At 37.3% G+C, this 17,066-nt stretch overlaps 1 protein-coding gene and 1 pseudogene across 1 annotated transcript; both read left to right on the forward strand.

The window, feature by feature from the left end:
• The first annotated feature begins 2,284 nt into the window (after positions 1–2,284).
• LOC136280154 (uncharacterized) overlaps positions 2,285–17,066 on the forward strand; it is a 249,422-nt pseudogene continuing 234,640 nt past the window's right edge.
• LOC136282751 (relaxin receptor 2-like) lies at positions 2,870–16,394 on the forward strand. The gene is made up of 16 exons (XM_066170545.1): positions 2,870–2,928; positions 6,084–6,155; positions 7,200–7,271; positions 7,861–7,932; positions 8,414–8,485; positions 8,856–8,927; positions 9,554–9,625; positions 10,146–10,217; positions 10,392–10,463; positions 11,381–11,452; positions 11,713–12,712; positions 12,976–13,060; positions 14,022–14,075; positions 14,459–14,521; positions 15,667–15,727; positions 16,298–16,394. Exons 1-16 carry the CDS (start codon positions 2,870–2,872, stop codon positions 16,392–16,394), a joined length of 2,067 nt encoding a protein of 688 aa, XP_066026642.1.

Here is a 17,066-nt window from a genome sequence, read left to right on the forward strand (position 1 = left end):
GCTTATGCTAATATATTATTTCAATTTATTTTCACGTTCAAATAAGTCAAAAATCACCCATAATGAAAATTCTTACTCGCTGCCAATTTTGTTTTTTAACAAAGATCAGAATTCAGATTTCGATGATTTTGAAAACGATCGATGCACACAAAATGTAAGTAGCGCCTTGAGTAAGATTTGATTTCAAAAGTTGTTGAAATTCATTACAGCGTTGCATGAACATTGTGAAAATGCTAAGGAAAGAGAAGCCATGTTAATAAAATTGCCCTAGGGAACTGTGATCTGCGTTCTCAGTTTTCGTTTTCCCGCCAAAGTCGCTAGGTTATTTTGGAAAACTGATGAAGCTGAATAGCGAGAGATCAGAGATGTCTATAACGTACTGCATAACAACTATAGTTATGTATCCTTTAGAACTTTTAATAACGAAAAGCCGATTGAGGTAGCCATCTCGAGTAAGAACTTTGCACCTTATGCTACCTTGTCTCTCACACCTATGCATTCGTTTTCGTCGTTATTGATGTGATGTGCGTCTTCTCTGCGGACACCGATTTTTTTGTAACTTTTAGGACAAAAACCATTGAATTGCGGAGTAAAATAATTCTATCCTTAAAAAAACAAATTGGTTTATAGAGAGATAATAGTCACTTCTTCTAGATCTGGTTTTTACTTTGGTGGTAATTCCATAGTCGAATAGAAGGCGATCACGAATTGACACGTTTAGCGTGTTCTACTGGCTTCATGACTAAATGATTAGTTCAACTAATTATTTAGTCATGAAGCTAGTAAAGACTGCACGCGCGCAAGACACGAAATCAGTCAACGACAACTCGTTAAATGTGTTAACTGAGACAATTAGATTCAGAATTATAACGGACCCCCGGGAAAGACCAACTAAATAGATACCAGAATAAATTAAAGAGCGGTACACCCGAGAAAACTAAATACCTAAAGCCTTAGAAACCGACAAACGTGAAATAAAAGAATCTTGCAAATTTCCGTCCTTAACCACTTCACTAGCCCAGCGGCCACGATGCTTAAAAAGACGGTCTGGCAAGCCAGCATTTGCGGCAGGAGTAATTAGTCCCGCCACTCCAAAGACTATGCGTGCCAATGGCAGAAATATCCGGTTTAATATCTTTAAAAGCCTCTAGCACTGATTTTTTTAAATCGCAAATACCTTTAACCTTTAGTCTTAGGCTTATAACCACATTCAGTTCTGACAAGCTGGCAAAACACAGGGCTATTACAGGAAAGCCCAGCTCTTTCTAAATAATGGTTCATCATAGCGACCGCAAAAGTTGCATTCCCAGAAGAAGCTACAACGATCTAAGTTCAATCTCTCTACTAATTTTCGGATTGAAAAAGCTTAGCTAGCTCATCAAATCTGAGAAAGGTAGCAAAAACCAGCGAGCTTATAACAACCGAACGAAAATTATACAAAGAGGCCATTGAGTCCGCCTCGCAGGCAACGAACTGTTCTAACTTAAAGGCTGTGATAGGCTTCTTCTTGGATGTGTGACGGGCCAGCAAAAGCTGCACACCAGCAAGAACACTCTTCACAAAGGATGTTCAGTAGGAGACGGCTCGCCACCTAACTGGTAAAGCCAGGCAACGCCATGACCTGCTGAATTCAGGAGAGAAGCCGTCTTCGTTTCAGTCAATAAATGACGCAAATACATGACAAAGTGAAACGGAGATGCAGGATAAGCTATCAAGCCATGTTCTCGGCTCTAAAGCTTCCATTTGTTTTAAGAAGAGAAATAATAGAATGAAGCACTAGGTGCTCTACTAACCAATGCAACATCCGGGAGAATGTCCAGACAAACGTAAGAGATCGATGAGAGCACATTTTCTCGCTAATTACCAAGTCAAACGCAGAAAAACACTAATACAGCACAAGCCGCACAAGGTTGCACTAGGTCGACTTGGAGTCACTACGCGAACGGTCTAAATTGTATCAAGTGCACTGCGATGTTGTGCCACAAATGTAGAAAATAATTTACCGTCGATGTGGAAAATGAAAGGGATGAACAGAAAAATATGTTGGACGGTTCGTCAGATGAGAGATCTGCCACTGAACATTGCTTTGAAAGAGGATTTCGTTATAATAATATTTTTCAGTTCTAGAAAAATACCATGGTATTTCTATGAACTCGAGGACTCTAAAGAGAGGGTTGCGTGAGTGTGGGTTGAGAAGGAGAAATGAAGTCCATTCAGAGCACGAAGTTCGAGAAATGATTAAACGTGAAATCGAAGGCCTTCATCACTTTTTGGATATCGTGCGATGTGGAACAAGCCAAGAACAAGCTACAGTATTGCTGTCCCTCGAGACATGGTCACGGTTTACAAGAGCTTGATCCACAGGCATCTACCCTTCGAAAGGCAAGGAAGCTGCTGTATTGATCATACATCTCACTAAGTCCAAACACAGCTTGGCATGTTCACGGATACGACAAACTGAAACCTTAAGGCTTACCTATACATGGCTGCGAGGATGGATTTTCCAGGAGAATATTGTGTCTCAAAGTATGTAAAATTAAAAATGATCCCGTGATTCAAGCCAATTTTTCCTCAATGCAGTGGAAGAAAACAGACTGCGACCAATGTTGGGGGAAAGAGACTGTGGCCTGGCTGCCTTACAGTGCCTTTTATCCGGTGAAACGGTTGCACATCGTTGCTCATTTTCACATGCCAATCAGCACATCCAAAATTGGTGGTCACATAGTGAAAGGGGCTTCACTGCGTGGGTCATAGATTTTCTAAGGCACTCGTGATTGAAGGAAAGCTTACTTTAGGGACCCACTTGCACATGGAATGGGTCTGGTTTGTGTTTTCGAACATTCCGAGCATTTTCAGTGCGTAAATCAGCATGTACTGCAATCTCATCACCAAAGAAGAGGCCATAGCAGGTTGGACACTGTTTTCCAGGTATTATTGTTGACCATGCGTTCATCTAGTTTTCAGGCAGTATTAGCAGCATTGGACGTAACTTGCGGATCGGTGATCGATGAACCGGTTTCAGAAGGAGAAACGTGAAAGTCACCTGCATGTGAAGAGTGTGCAATATCAAACACTGATCGTCTGAGGGGTATGTTGATTGTAGGCTTTTCCTATGCGAAGTCCGCGATCATTCATCTCCCCGTCTTCCTTGAAGTCTGCTTCCGTACAAACGTACAGATCAACATTGGAGTACGGTTTTGCTAGTTCCTGCTTGTATCTAGCAAGTGTGAAGTTATCTTGACTGCCTGCTATTTTGTCTACCACCTTCTGATCTGGGTATAATAGAACATAATTCTCTTCTACATGGAGAATTGATCGCGATCGGAGTGCTTCTCAACAGTATCCTTGCATAGTTTTACGGCTATCTCATCTTTCCTAACTTTTAAATCCTTTTTACTTCCCCTCTTTACAACCAGTTTGCAGTCTTCGTCTTCGCTCATGATGCCTACATTTATCACAACCCTATTGTCTACAGTCTTCTTTTATCGTGCGGCTTGCCAAAGCCTCCTCCTTCTTCGCTTTACTTGCAGTGTACCGCGATAATGAAATTGTTGGCGAAGCCTTTTGTCCCTCTTCACCTCTTCTTTCATGCAATGATGTTAATGTTATTTTTGAGCCACATCTAAAACAAAACCTGTCGCCAGGATTGATCGTATAACCTCACGCCGCGCAGATCCGCTATGTTGGGAAGAGAGTAAATTCGCGGAAATTTTTTTTTTCTGACCAAAGCCTTCCACGGCTGGGCACAAATGTCACGTGACAAAACATTTTTCTCGATTTGCGAAATTTTTGGACTTCGGAAAGATTCTTGGATTGTAGACTATTTTCGACTTTCGTGAAATTTATTTGTGGATCTATGAATTAAAGCAGGATTTAAAATTGCTTTTCCGATTTGACAAACTTTTAAAAGTGATTTGCCTATGAGATATTGATTCTGAATATTTTTTAGGATTTGCACAATATTATTTTTTGGATTGTCCCTTTTCGGCTTCCGTAATTAACTGTTTATAATACTTCGTTTCACGCCATATCAGTTTGAATGAAAACGCTAATTTTCTTTCTGTGATACCTTAAGCTAAAGGTTGCCATATCTTGTTCTTTAGATGTGATTATTTATTAAAATGATAATTAATCAAAATTCTTTAAAACACATTATTTTGTAGATATCTTCGTAAAAACAATATTAAGAAGTTGCGTGGTGATTTATTTACTCCATTAGAGAAGCTAAAGTTTCTGTAAGTCAGGAAGGTTACTTTTATATTGATCTACTTTAACTTGACAGGATTTTAACTTTTGCTTTAAATTTTTCCAAGTAAGCTTTTTTTAAAATTTTTTCATTTTTTTCCATATGTTCATATATATCAAATCCATTTTGAAATCCCTTTTTACCCTTGCATTCTGGTTGGCTCTCATCGGTGCGATTAATTCACGAACCGCACCATTTTTTACTCTAAATCGCATCTTTTCCCAGCTCATGGGAAATTTTATAAAAAAATAACTATCAATTCTATTTCAAGGCTTGATTCAAGAAACCAATAAAAATAGAAGAAAATTAAAGACAACTTTTGCAACTAAAAGCAAACACACCCAAAAAAGGGAAAATAACTGACTAAAAGTCTGGCTTCCAAAAAAAGATATGAAGTATGAACCGGTGCTCCATAGTAACGGCCTTCTCGAGGAGTTTGACGCAACATTTCGTAAGAAGGGCAGTAGGAGATTACGAGAATAACTTTCGTGTAATGATTAATGCTGTCGACGAATACCTAACAGGGAAAAAATACAAACGCTAAGTTATTCTTGAGAGAGGTTTTAAAAGTTTAAATCAAGTTCATGGGGCAAAAGCTCAACAACTCTGGCAACAAGAAAATGAAAGACAACTTTTGCACCTTTTTATAAACCAGCTCATTACTGGATCAATAGGATATTTTTTCAGAGTCAGAGTTGAAAAGCCTGTATTTGAGCGACTGAATTCTGTGATTCCAAAAAAGCTGTAATTAAGTGGCAATTGAAATTCGTTTCGTGCAGTTTTGGTTGAGATCGATGGCAGAAAGTTGGGATTGAATTGATTGACAGGTAAGTCGCGGTAGCACAAGAAAAAAAAAAGTGGTAGAGGGAGTGAAAGAATGAAAACACGCAACGAAGCAAAAAAAAAAAAATGGCTGGAACGAAGGTATTGAAGAGTACAAACCGAGGCCCTGAAAATAAAAATAGCGACGGTATAAGAAGTAGGCGGAAGATTACGAGTGTGATAGCCTTCGTGTACTGGTTACTGCAATTAAGCGATACCTAACCGAGAAAGTAAGCAAACGTTTGATGTGTCACAATTTTAGAAGTTCGAAGCAACTTCCTGGAGAAACACCCCGAAGAAGCCGGCAGCAACGTGAAGGCAAGCGGCCGAGCAGCTGCTTAGTCTCTAAGGCACTCTTTGCCCTTAAGGACCATTACTCCTTCAAGACGTTTGAACAAATTTAAACGGAACCTGGAAACCCATTTATTTAGGACAGCTTTTTGCCAACTTCAATGGTTCCCATTTTTTTTTTATATTACCGAGAGTTTTTGTTTTTAAGTTTTTAACTGTAGAGATGTAAAAAATGTTTCTTATGTACAATATTTCTCTCTTTCATATTTTAAAACGCTTAGAGGCGTTCAATAACTGCTACATGAATTGTATATATTATTAATCACCAAGCCATAACACGAATTAAACACGACTTTGAGGAAACAGAGTCAAATTTTGCATGTATATTATTAGCAAGTAAATTATTGATTTTTCGTATAATTTATAAATTCTCATAAATTTTTGTAAGACATTGAATAACATTCACCCTATAGGCTAGTGCAATTTGTCTAGCCTTTGAAACATTTACTCGTGTTGATTTATCCCAAATTGCACTCGAAATCATGTGATAAGCTAATCCACTTATTTAGATCACTATTATATATAATAAACATGTAAAGATTATTACAAGGAAACGGCACATAGAAAATGTAAATCCAAGAGAGGAATATCTCAAATTACTTAACAGCAACAGATCACTAGACGAAAGACTTTAAATTCAAATCCAGAAAAAATCTTCTTATAGGGACTTGGGTAACAACCAGATAGAGGAGCTACCACCAGGAGTCTTCAATAAAAACACCGAGTTGACTAAGCTGTAAGTAACACATTCATAGGTCCATATTCGAAACCATCGATTCTTATCTATTGTAATTGATAGTATGTAACACTACGCGTTTCGATACATTCCTAAGCAGCTAACTTTTTAATTAGCTGAATCTATCAGAGAATAATAACCTGCAACAATATATTGAGAGAGAAACCTTTCCCTGCTAGGGTTATGCGTCAAACCTTAAGATGAGACAAAAAAATCAAATTAAACAAAAAACTATTTAACTCGTAAGACAGTGCTCGAGCTTATAGAGGGCGAAGTCAACCATGAGAAGGGATTGTTTGTGGGTGGACAGAGGTAACAAAAGTAAATATACTCATTAAAGAATCCTTTCAGTTTCATTGTCGGTGCTCCTCGTTATGTAAATCCCATCTCTAACCCCCCCCCCCCCCCCCTCCCCTTCCTCTGATTAACGTGTTTTATTTTAATGCGCGTAGCCATTATGCAACCTTTTGCAAATGTAGGGAAGAGTTCTTGGTTCTCGTAAGCTGGTTCCTTCTTAGACCAGTGCCTCAATCAAAGAGAACGGGATTTAAATACCTATCCCATTTAATGGTAAGACAAAGTTTTCAACACGCATAGGTTTTTAGAAGGTAACAAGATCAAGAAGTTCCCTGACGATTTGTTTTCCCAATCAGTCAAGCTGCAGTGGCTGTAAGTGAAAGTGGTCCTCTATATCAACTATTGACGAGTGGCACAACACACATTTACATGCAGATAATGCATATTCCATTTTAATCAAGCAGATCCTTGAACCCTAAATATCTGCGTAGCATATAAACCGATTGCAAACGCCCACAATCAGTGACTGATTGAAAAGATGAATGACTTAATCTTAGGAGAGACAAGAAGCCATCAGGTGCTCCGAAGGCCAAGCCAAATGTGTTATGCAGTATTTCGAGTTCACTGAGTACTTGTTAATTCCTAAATTATAAACTTTAGACAGGCAATCGATTCAAATAATTTTATTTCAACTAATTCAAATTAGAGTAATTGTAGCACTTTTTTTTAACTCTTCTGCTCATACAGGCAACTCAACAACAACAACCTGGAAAAGATACAGAAGGGTTTGTTTGACGGTTTAACAGCATTGACGCGCCTGTGAGTTTAGGAAAGGAAACTTTCAATACAAAAAAAAATAGTAGCTAAAATTATTTTTTAAAACAAGCGGAACCTCTGCAATGAAGGTGGAGAATTATGTGTTTTTGAGTAAGGAGGGAAAGCATGAAAACGTATCGCTAAAGATGGCCATACGCTATGGTGAAGGCTTCTTTCATAATGGCGGGCGTGATTTTGACTCATTTGAATTATGCAAATAAGCCATCCTGGCTCCACTTTTGATCAAAACTTCTGTTGATAGTGAACTTGTGGCGAAGGTCAGAAAGGCTCATTTGCATTTATATGCATTGTTATTGGATGAATGAGCGAGTTAATGCGCAAGGTGGTTGTTCCAAACACTTAATCAATTAATAACAGCAGTGTTGCACAAACGAAACACCATAGGAAAACGAGGTTGCCAGCTTCAAAATTATCGAAAGCTATCAAAAATCAACTTAAAAAAAAAGGTCAAGATGTTGATCAGTATTATGTAATACTAATATAAGTATTGGAAACACACTCAAATTATACGATGCGATTACAAATTTAACTAAATAAAAAGGATTGTCGCATCATTCCAACTTTTATTCAGATGGCTGCAAGACAACAGAATTGAAACGCCTCACAAACAAGTTTTCAAAGATTTGGCTGAATTGAACGACCTGTGAGTTTAGTCAATACAATACAATGTGTTTATAAAAGTGTTGGCTCTTTATCAATTTTCTGTTCCTTATATCAGAGATGATAAAAGAGGCCAAGTGACCATGTCACAATCAATTGCAACATGGCAATCCTGAGACGATTGTACATCATAAAAGGCAGGTTTACCGAAAGCTTATAGCGTCGAAATTCACTGGTCTCGGGTTCTGACCAGTGGGTGTTCCTCATTAGTATTGGTTTGCACTACTCTACATCATTTCCCTCCCATCAGTTGGTGTTACTTGAGTAAAGAGCATGAAAACTATCCACAGTAGCTTGGTGCACTTTCATCATAATTATAATGTTACAGCAACATAGCATGCTACAAGTGCCCGTGAAACGCAGCGAAAGAATTCAGAGTGTTTTCCCACTTTTTGTGGGATTTACATTTCGGATGGCGTTATTTTTTTTTGAAAGACTAATGCATTTTACCTTGAAACTTTCAGGGATCTGTCTAACAATGAAGTCGAGAATCTCCCTCAAGAAATCTTCAGCAATCTGGCAAATCTCAAAATACTGTAAGTCAACAAGAAAAACAAATAAAAGAAAATTAAAAGCACGACGAGAAAAGAAATTTTCTCTCTAAAATTTGTCGAGCGGCAAAAATTTCCGCGTTTCTGTCTAAATTTCAACGCACATACACAAAAATACAGGTTTGAATTTAAAATCGAGTTTTCATTAAATGTTATCACTCCAAATGTCCTTCGAATTGATCTAATTTAAACTGTTCATTAAAACGTGTCTCACTGAATGAATGCAAAACACACATATTTATATTACACAGATATGTAAGCATATCGTTATTTGGATCTTATCGGTTGCCATCATTATCTACAGGAAACCAGTTCTGCTTTGCAGTTAAAGGTAGTGTGTGTTTAACTGTTGCAGGCTTTTATCAAACAACCAACTAAGAGATTTACCACCAACGGTATTTGCTAACCTAACCAAGCTAAAGACGATGTGAGTAGTGAAAAATGGTTTGAATGACTGAATAATTGTAAAGGAGGATTATCCTCTCTCGTTAATTAATAGTCGATTGATCGATTGATGGAATGATGAATTTTTGGGATAAAAAAAAAAAAAGAAAACGAAAACATTTGCTGCACATCTCAAAAGATACCCAATGTAAAGTACGAAGGTGTAGTTGTTTAGGGAGACTTTCTAAGAATTGCTTTTGAATTCGATAATTCTGGAGCTATTGAGGTCAAAGACAGATTCATTCAGTTGATTTAATAAATTGCCAAAATAAATCGAAGATTGCTCTCGTTTTACTTTATTCCCTATCTGATCAATCTAAAAACCTGTGCCACCCTATCAACCAATCGGGCACCAAACTAAAATCCAAACGTCACTTGATAACTCGCATTTTCCGGCGCGTGAGGCTTTGTGCTTGAATTGTTTGTACTTTTAATGTACACTGGTTCCTTAGCCTCCCTTTGCTTTGATTGGTTATTGTGATTACTCCGGCTCTTGCTTTTGGACATTCACTCAAAAGGCACTCTAAGTACCGACCACTGATATAACATTCAACGTTTAAATTAAAAGAAAACTGGCCAAGAACATATCCGTGATTTGCAATTCAACAGAAAAATTGAAAAGAATGAGATAAAGGAGCTGCATCCTCAACAGTTTCGGGGACTGGTAAAGCTGTTTGACCTGTGAGTAGTTCGTTAACATTTATGTATTCCACAAGTTTTGAATCTAGGCATCTATCAAAAGTAAAAATATATTATCGTGCAGGTAACATATTTTGGCCTGACTGCTGAATTTTTTCATTACTGCAAGCGGAATAATGTCTACTCCGATCCACCTTTTCATGTTTTTAAGACATCCTTTCATTTCCTGGAATTTCTGATTTTAAGTCATACTGAGGGTCTATGTAGGACCCTTTTTCTTGATGCTAACGATACATCACGCGAGTGGCTTTTCAGTACCAAGTTTATTTTGTTATACATCCTTGGAAATTTTGCAATTCATGCCTGACGATACGCCTTAAAAGAAATCTCCTGATTCCCAGCCCATCAATTATCTTTCTTCAAAAATTTCTCGTAATAATATTGCAAAACGTTTGTGAGCATTCTCATGGTCCCTTTGATTCCTATGAAAACGATTACAAATGCCCCGTTCTTTAATCCATTATGTTCAACATTCATTTCATTTGTTTCCTTTCTTCACTAGCTATCTATCGGGGAACAAACTCAGATACTTCCCACAAGGAATTTTTAAAGGCTTAAAAGAGCTTTTGATTATGTAAGTAGACTATGAAATTCTTCAGGTGAGTAATAAGCTTTGAAATAACCTATAACGATCATGACATTTGAATGCATTTAATTTCACCTTTAAATGATTATTTACACATCAATGTCGAAATATTTTACCTTCCCTGTTACTCTATATGATTAAGTTTTACTTTCTTTTTCATAGAGAAATTGTTGAAAACGAAATGACTCATGTCTCCATCGACAACTTCAAAGAAATTAAACAGTTAAAAATTCTGTGAGTGTTATAATTAATCAAGTGATGACCAAGTTGTGAAACGGACCTTGTTACCTTAAGGTGTAATATTTCACAATTGAAACATTATGAAAAAAATTCAAATCGATGCTTTTATTGTAAAAGCATCTTACGTTATCTGCAACTCACCGGAAATGCTTTCCTGACAGCAGATTGATTATTTGCTGAGTGGGAGTAAGTTTGTAAAGAAACTTTAGTGCTGCGTCTGCGCAGGGCATTTCAAGATATTTGGTGTCATTCTACATCTAAACTCTGATTGGTTGAGAGCGTACAGTCAATATACAAAAGCGTGTGAAGTTGACATGATAACCGATATATCCATCAGGTATTGGGTTATCATGTGGAGTTCAAAGTCTGACTAGTTTCCAAGCCCCTCACCAGTGCAACGTCCTGAAACTTTTGCAAAGTCAGAGAGAAATGTCTTCTTTCCCAGAGTTTTTTTAAAAATGTACATTAAAACAGATAATGATTTCGCTTTTCCTATGATATCATGGGCTGCAAAACCCTGTGTCTGCTTTAAATGCCTCAGCCTCCGGCTTCGGCAGATAACTCAGACTTCAGCATTATGATAATATCATAACCAATCTTATCCAATATTTAATTATCAAGTGAGTTGGTGATGTAAATTGGCCACCCTGAATAGCCTCAAAAGCGGACGCCTGAGCATTAGCCCTTCGTACAAGAATAGAGGAATTGTAACTTGTAGGTGGTTTAGAAACAGGAAAAGACGCTTAGCGATTAGAGGGAACCTGATCATGAAACAAACACGAATAAATTAGTTAAATGAAAGACTTCGTTGACATTGTGGGATTAAGAGAGCCTATTTGAAAGATTAATTTTTGTTGTGGAGTTTTGCAGCTTTTGATCACTACATTTTAATCTCCTAATTTAATTTCCAGGTATATGCAGTATAACAAGATGAGGGAGATTCCATATGGTTTTTTCGATATGTTGAAGGATATACAGCGAGTGTAAGATTTTGATAAAATTCATTCGCAAATTATTAGTTTTTGAGCAAAGCTATACATTTTGAGTAGACAACATTTTGGGGAAATTAAAGTTTTTGCAAAAAGAATTGAAGACTTGGATTCTTACAAAAAATATTTTGTATAAGTCAATGGATAACTCCAGCCATCAGCTACTGATATATTCTTAAAAGCAAGTTCTTGTCGACACAATTCTGTGAAGTTTTAACGAAATAACTTGAGTGGATGATATTTTACAATTGTAGGAGTCTCGACACAAATCTGATGTGTTGTCATATGCACAAGGAGGACGCTGACTGTGCTTTCACGTACAACGACGACTTTGCCAACTGTGAGAGCATGTTTAAGAATTCTGCCCCAAGGAAGAGTATCTGGGTGATAGGAGTATTTTCTCTGGTTGGTGCAGTGTTTGTTGTCACTTGGCGAGTGATCTTTAAAGAAAAGAACGTGGTTCAGTCCATCATGTTGCTCCACTTAGCAGTGTCCGATGGTTTGATGGGTATTTATCTGATCTCTCTTGGCACTAAAGATCTGTTGTGGAGAGGAGAGTATTACTTGCATGACTTCCAGTGGAGGTCTGGTTTGTCTTGTCAAATAATTGGAGCGATCTCCCTTCTGTCAAGTGAGGTTTCGGTTATGATGATGACACTGATATCTGCTGATCGGCTTAAAAATATTGTGTTTCCTTACCAAGGTGCTTCTCTGAAACCAAAGGCAACACATATCCTGTGCATCCTCATATGGGCAATTGGCTTCCTTATGGCCTTTTTGCCTATGTTTGGTATTCAGTATTTTGAAGACCCATTCAGGTACCATAGTTACTATGGTAGAAGTGTGGTATGTCTGCCCTTGCAGCTTACTTCTGATAAGCCGGCAGGTTGGGAGTATTCTGTTGCTATCTTTCTCGCTTTGAATTTTGCTTTTTTCTTGTTCATCATGGGTGCTTATCTCATGATACTAGTCAAGTCTTACTTGTCTAGCCGGCGACTGGCCCGTCAGGGTACTGAAAGAGAGATCCAGGCCAGAAGAGCAAACTTTAGGAGGGAAACGGCTCTTGCAAGGCGGGTGTTCTTCATCATCCTGAGTGATTGTGTGTGCTGGATGCCGGTGATAGTGATTGGTATGAGGACCATCATCGAGAAGTCGTACAAAGCGCAAGGAGACCTCGCTGTCTGGATCGCTGTATTTGCCCTTCCGATCAACTCGGCCTTGAATCCTATCCTGTACACCTTGTCAACAGAACAGGTGCGTTATGCGCTTTTAATCCATTATAAGTAGTCAAGATAATAAAATCCGTAAGTAGACTTATAATGGCTAGGTACAGGAAGGGTAATGGTTTTCATCCGACTATAAGCAGTGTATAATATTGCTCAAGACTGCTTTGTTCACTTGCAATGGTCACTGACAATGTTTCAAAAGCATTGGACAACAGAAATTCGTTAGTTTCTATTTTGTCATCGGAGCTCAGCTCAAGGCAGTGAGCTAAATCTCGATTATGTTGTATCCAGGCCAGGGGCATTCTGAAGAACAAAATGGAAAAAGTCTGGAACTACTTGAAGACCGTTTTCACCTGCTGTGGTCGGGATCAGGAAGGTGCGATATAATTATCAGCTCCTGATAAGAAATAAACCGAAAAACAATGTAAACTAACAGATTGCTGCAAACACAGTTTATTGATCTATTGATTTGTTCATTCAGTCACTCAGTCATAAATCAATTCACTCATGCATGCATAGAGGCATTCATTTAATCATTTACTCGCTCATTCGGTCCATCGTTCTTTTATTGGTCGGTTCATTTGTTGTACGAACTAAATATTTCCCGGCTCGATCATTGACTTTTCTTCGTTGTTTTCTTTAAAAGGCCAAGGAGATGGGGAACAACCGAACCAACCGGGAGCAGAAGACAATGGACAACACGGCGGCGAGGGAGGTAAATCCTTACCCGTATTTCTAGAAATACCGTGAAAACTATAAACGAGGGAAATAAAGGGCAATCTGTGACTAAAAATATTTTTTAAAATTAAAGGCCAAGGAGAGGGAGAGCAAGTTAACCAGCACGGAATGGAAGGAAATGTAGAACATGGGGGCGAGGGAGGTAAAAACCTTTCAGATGTCAGTTAACATATCATACAAAGTTCAAACGAGGGCGCAGGGTTAGTCTGTGTACATTTTTTTAACTACTTTCTCTTTTCAAGGACAAATTGAGGGTGAAGATATCGAATTGGGGAGTGTTGGTGTGCATCATCCACAACAGGGTAAGGTTAGAGTTTCTAATTCAATGTCAAGTTTTCAATGCTATTCTGTTAGTTTATATTGTACTTCTGTTCCTCTATAACTGAAGGATCTATGACTTTAGGATATTTTCATACACACAAATAAATTTTATCATTATCATTTTAATTACCCAACCTTTCTTGTCTATTACGTTTTAGTAGTTTGAAATTGTAAATCTCGTTCTGCGTTCGTCACAAAAAATCCTTCGTTCTTATTTCTTTCTTGGCTCGTTCATAATTTTTTTCTTCGCTTTCTTTAAAAAGGCCAAGGAGATGGAGAACAACGGAACCCACAGGGCATGGAAGACATTGAACAACATGGCGGCTTGAGAGGTAAGACATTTTTTCCTTCTAGTGAACACAGAACGGACATGAAAACTGTGAGTGACAACACAGTGGCAATCTCTGGATATATTTTTTATTGACAATTTTTTTCATTTACATCATTATAGTTATCCACCCCTCATCGTTCATTACGTTAGTTCTAAATTCTGCGGATCTCGTGTTCTAACACAATTTTGTAAGGTTTAAAAGTTTTGAAAAATTTCTTTGTTATTTTGTCTCCAGTTATTGTCATTATTTGAAATAAAGAAAAACAAAATAGTCTGACTTGATTCTGAAGCAATCACTAATAATTAGATAATGGAAAATAAGGTACAATATTGTTCATTAGTTTAAAATAGAAAGAATGACAGTGTTTACCTTTTTGTTTCAAGGAGTACTTGATGAAGCCGAAAGAATCGAACCGGCACCTATTGAGAATACTGATCTAAATCAAGGTAACTTGTCTTACCTTCTTTATTAAAAATGTATAGCCAACCTTGTTTTTTTTTTTTTAAAATTGGCCGCTATTCTTTGTTTGTTTGACAACTCATTCAGTGTTACTGTGGTAGAGATAGACAAACCTTCTAAGGTCTATTAAGCTCTTCTGCGTATCGATCAGTTCAGAGTCTCATTACCTCCCTTAGGTATTGCCAAGCTCTAAATGAAGTAAATTTTTAATTTCACAGTTGGCTTTCTTACCACTATAACTGGTGGTCAAATCAAAGAATTTCAATTATCCTCAAACAGGACTAAGAGATGAAATTTTTTAATGCAAATGAGCGAAATTTGGGTGCAATAAATTAAGATTTTGCATAACAGGTGGCGGCCAAAATGAACGGCAATAAGTATGAAAACATCAAGTGGAGTATAGATTCACGTAATTCTCATTTGGGAGCTTTAACATTCTTATGCAATTCTTTCAAGAAAATTGCCAAGCAAAAGATAAAAAAGACCAAACACTTAAGAAATCCCAAAGTTTGACATGAATCTATTATGTGTAATATTACAAGTGTTTGATAACTGGTAATTGAAATGTCACGAGCACGAAAGCAGGGTATTTCGGGTCTTTTATCCGTTTTTAATTTGGCTTTGGGTTTGTTTCGCAAAAAGTGCAATGTTCTGTTGCGAATTTTGATGAGTCTCGATAGAAAAGAGAAGGCCATTAAATATACCCGATGCAAATTTCTTTGGCAAAAAAACAGTTTTTCATGTAATAATTACTTCCACTTTATTGCTCTATCCTCTTTGTTTCGCCGACATTTTGCAAAAAAATTGTAATTTTTTCGTTCTTATTTTTATTCATTTTTCCTTTATTTGCCGTTTCATCAAATAAACAAATTTTGTTGCGAATTTATTTGGAATACCTCGGTAAAAAAAAAAAAACAGCAACAACAAACAAACCAACAAAACAAAACGAAAGCAGCCAATCCGGTTTATTTCTCCAGCATTACCTCGCGGATTACCCTACTGTTATCTATTTATTTTGTGATTTTCTTACATTTAGAGTGTCGTTAACCAGTTTCATCAAGTTAAGCAGTTGCCACATCGCATTAAGTACCTTATCAAATATGTATTTTTTACTTTGTTTTTTTAATGTTAGGAGAACGGAACAAGAGTTTGAAAAAAGGGGACGGTAAATTCAGGCATTCCACCGCAAAGAAGTAAGTGGTGAGAAGGGGGATATACACAGGTTCAAATTCCTCCAGAGATATAAACTGTCCGCTTAACAAAGTTGACGGACGTTGTCACTGACAAACTAACTGCTGAATTATTTGAATTACTGATTTATTTGCAAACTAGCTAGCTCCATAACCTACAGGCTAAACGGTTGAAAGAGTGACTGTCGCTAGTGGACTTACCTCACTGAATAACTGACTCACTAACTTCCTTACTCACTGATTAACCAGCTGACGGACTGACTGACTGAATTACTGACAAAAGTGACTGAGCAACTGATAAACCAACAAACTGACTACTTGACCGACTGACTGAACGAATGCTGAACAATCGCCAGAACAACTGTGTGCCCAACCTAGCAGCCAACCGAAAGATTGATTGATAGTTTATTTTATTGACTGATTGACCGACTGATTAAATGACAGAATGGGCTTTTTACATAAATAATTCTTTTGCAAGATTATAGCGATTGAGTGTTCCTTTTCTTTTCCTTGTTTTACTTTTGTTTTGTTTTGTTTTGTTTGTTTGTTTGTTTGTTGGTTTTTTTTTAACAGAAAAAGGGAAAAATCAAGATCAATGCGTCAAAAGTCACCTTCGGCTACCGAAGCTGTCGATGAAGAACACACTTTTGAAGAGGACACAAAACTGTAGGCAGTTAAATTCGAGGAAATTTTTATAAATTCTAAGCAATTTAACAAGTAGAAATGGCAATTAGAAATCGGTAATCTCGTCATTTGTTTTTTATTAGGCGTATAAGATACTTAAGATAGAAAAAAAAACTGTTTTGTTAACTTTGTGTCTATTTAGATGTAAAGGAGGACTTAGTTATATTGAACCAATCAGTGTGCGTTGCTTAGTTAAACCAAATTTCACTCGATCTTTGGCTGTCTTTAAAAAAATCCCTAACAAAACGATTTTTTTCTAACGATAAGCTATAAGTTTGTAGATTTAGACAATTTAATTGAGTTAGTGTTTCATATCCATGACTGATATGGTCTCCATGGCCACTTCACATATCAGTGACATCATCTTATGGATCGTGTCTACAGTCACAAGAAGTTTCAGCTTTCCCTCACCTAAACAAAAACACCCATGCGGTTGATTGGGATCCTTTAAGACACCTGCTATGAGGAGTCTTCTAAGGGAAAATTAAGACAGCTGGAGATGGGAAGCGCATTAAAGGTAGAATTAAGTAATTGAATTGTGTTAATTGGCTTACAACGAGAGGATGTAATACCAAGAATTGTTACGGGAAGTCATTATCAAATATTAACTTCTAGAGTGCCCTTTCACGGTGAATTGGAGGTTATGTAACTATGATGC

Source organism: Pocillopora verrucosa, chromosome 1, assembly GCF_036669915.1.
Source record: "Pocillopora verrucosa isolate sample1 chromosome 1, ASM3666991v2, whole genome shotgun sequence".
Lineage (NCBI taxonomy): Eukaryota > Metazoa > Cnidaria > Anthozoa > Scleractinia > Pocilloporidae > Pocillopora > Pocillopora verrucosa.